The sequence below is a fragment of the Eubalaena glacialis genome, chromosome 4 (genome assembly GCF_028564815.1).
Source record: "Eubalaena glacialis isolate mEubGla1 chromosome 4, mEubGla1.1.hap2.+ XY, whole genome shotgun sequence".
Taxonomy (NCBI): domain Eukaryota; kingdom Metazoa; phylum Chordata; class Mammalia; order Artiodactyla; family Balaenidae; genus Eubalaena; species Eubalaena glacialis.
In genome coordinates this window covers 173,982,087-173,984,493 of record NC_083719.1, presented here as the reverse complement: position 1 = coordinate 173,984,493, position 2,407 = coordinate 173,982,087, and the positions used below count along the sequence as shown (strand labels likewise).

The 2,407-nt window shown below is 46.4% G+C and overlaps 1 protein-coding gene across 1 annotated transcript; it reads left to right on the top strand.

Moving 5' to 3' along the window:
- Positions 1-265: 265 nt before the first annotated feature.
- LOC133090278 (ferritin light chain-like) lies at positions 266-1,119 on the top strand. The gene has a single exon (XM_061188628.1). It carries the CDS (start codon positions 311-313, stop codon positions 965-967), a length of 657 nt encoding a protein of 218 aa, XP_061044611.1. The 5' UTR covers positions 266-310; the 3' UTR covers positions 968-1,119.
- The last annotated feature ends 1,288 nt before the right edge of the window (positions 1,120-2,407 follow it).

Below are 2,407 nucleotides of genomic sequence, written 5' to 3'. Positions count from 1 at the left end.
GTCTGGGAAGATCCCACATGCCGCAGAGCGACTAGGCCCGTGAGCCACAACTACTGAGCCTGCGCGTCTGGAGCCTGTGCTCCGCAACAAGAGAGGCCGCGATAGTGAGAGGCCCGCGCACCGCGATGAAGAGTGGCCCCCGCTCGCCGCAACTAGAGAAAGCCCTCGCACAGAAACGAAGGCCCAACACAGCCAAATAAATAAATAAATAAATAAATAAATAAATAATAATTAAAAAAAAAAAAAAAGCGTGTGTTAGCAGTGTGCTCAGCAGTGCCGTGCATCTGTCTCTTGCGTCAACAGTGTTTGGATGGAACAGACCCAGGGACACCCTTTGCTCCAGCCTCTGACCACCCTCCAACATTTTTTCCAGTCGCAATCTTCAGAATCAGCCACTCAGTTATTCTCGGTCACCGGGACCAGCCAACACCGTTTTTCGAGATTAACTCCTTATTACCGATCAACCATGAGCTCCCAGATTCATCAGAATTATTCCACTGAGGTGGAGGCCGCCATCAACCGCCTGGTCAACATGCATCTGTGGGTCTCCTACACCTACCTCTCTCTGGGCTTCTATTTTGATCCCGACGATGTGGCTCTGGAGGGCGTGGGCCACTTTTTCCTCGAATTGGCCGAAGAGAAGTGCGAGGGCGCTGAGTGTCTCTTGAAAATGCAAAACCAGCGCGGCGGCCGCGCCCTCTTCCGGGATGTGCAGAAGCCATCTCAGGATGAGTGGGGTAAAACCCAGGACGCTATGGAAGACGCCATTCTCATGGAGAAGAACCTGAACCAGGCCCTTCTGGATCTGCCTGCCCTGGGTTCTGCCCATGCAGACCCCGACCTCTGTGGCTTCCTGGAGAGCCACTTCCTAGATGAGGAGGTGAAACTCATCAAGAAGATGGGTGACCACCTGACCAACCTCCACAGGCTGGCTGGTCCCCAGGCTGGGCTGGGCAAGTATCTCTAGGAAATACTCACCCTCAAGCATGACTAGGAGCCTCTGGAGCCCAGCGGCCTTTGAGGAGCCCCTCTGGTGACAGGGCTTCTGCTTGAAGCCCGTCTCTGCAGCCACTAGGCAGCTTTTTAACCACCCCGGCGCCCTCTCCCAAGCCTTGGACCAAATGGATACAATAAAACTTTTTGCAGCAGAAAAAAAAAGAGTGTGTTGTTTAATATCCACATATTTGTGAACATTCCATCTTTCCTTCTGTTATTGATTTCTAGCTTTATTCCATTGTAGCTGGAGATGATTTCAGCCTTTTAAAATTTATTGAGAGTGCACCTGTAACTTATATAATATTGTACATCAACTATACTTCAATAAAAAATAAAATTAAATGATGCCAAAAAATGTATTGAGAGTTGCTTTTTTGCCTAATAGCTGATCTATACTGGAGCCTGTTCCATGTGCATTTGACAGAGATGTGTATTGTGCTGTTGGAGTGTTCTATAGATGTCTGTTTGGTCTAGTTGGTTTAGAGAGTTGCTCAATCCTCCATATCTTTAATCTTCTGTCTAGATGTTCTATCCATTATTAAAAGTGGGGTATTGAAGTCTCCAACTGTTATTGTAGAACTATTTACTTCTCCCTTCAAGTCTTAGATACAGCTTTGAGTTACTGTTTAGGGTCCTTTCATTTTAACCGGTAGGACTCCCTTTAGCATTTCTTGCATGGCAAGTATAATGGTAACAAACTCCCTCAACTTTTGCTTACCTGAGAATGTCTTGATTTCTCCCTTTTTCTTTCCTTCTTTTTTTTTTTTTTTTTTCTTTTTTTCTTTTTTTTTGGCCATGCAGCATGGCTTGTGGGATCTTAGTTCCCCAGCCAGGAACTGAACCTGGGCTCTGGCAGTGAAAGCGCCAAGTCCTAACCACCGGACCACCAGGGAATTCCCTCTCCCTTATTTTTGAAGAACGGTTTTGCTGGATATAGAATTCTTGGTCAACAGTTTTTCTTTCAGCAGTTTAAATATGTCATTTCATTGCCTTCTGGAGTCTAGGGTTTCTGATGAGAAACTGGCTGTTGATCTTATAGAGGATCCCTTGTACTTGATAAGTAGCTTTCTCCTGCTACTTTCAAAATTACCACATGACCCAGCAATTCCACTCCTTGATATATACCCAAGAGAACTGAAAACAGGTGTTCAAACAAAAACTTGTACACACATGTTGATACCAGTGTTACCGAACTGGGTCCATTTGCCTGACACACAGCAAGCCAAACACTGAGACTCTGAGGTTTGCAGCAGAGAAAGAATTTATTCATAAGGCAGCCAAGCGAGGAGACAGGAGAACAAGTCTCAGACCTGCCTCCCCGAAGGCGAGGGGGTTGGGATATTTATGGGAGAAGCAGGGTGGTCTTGGGCGTAGGAAAAGGTGATTGGAGGTAGGGGAAAAGGTGAGGTAA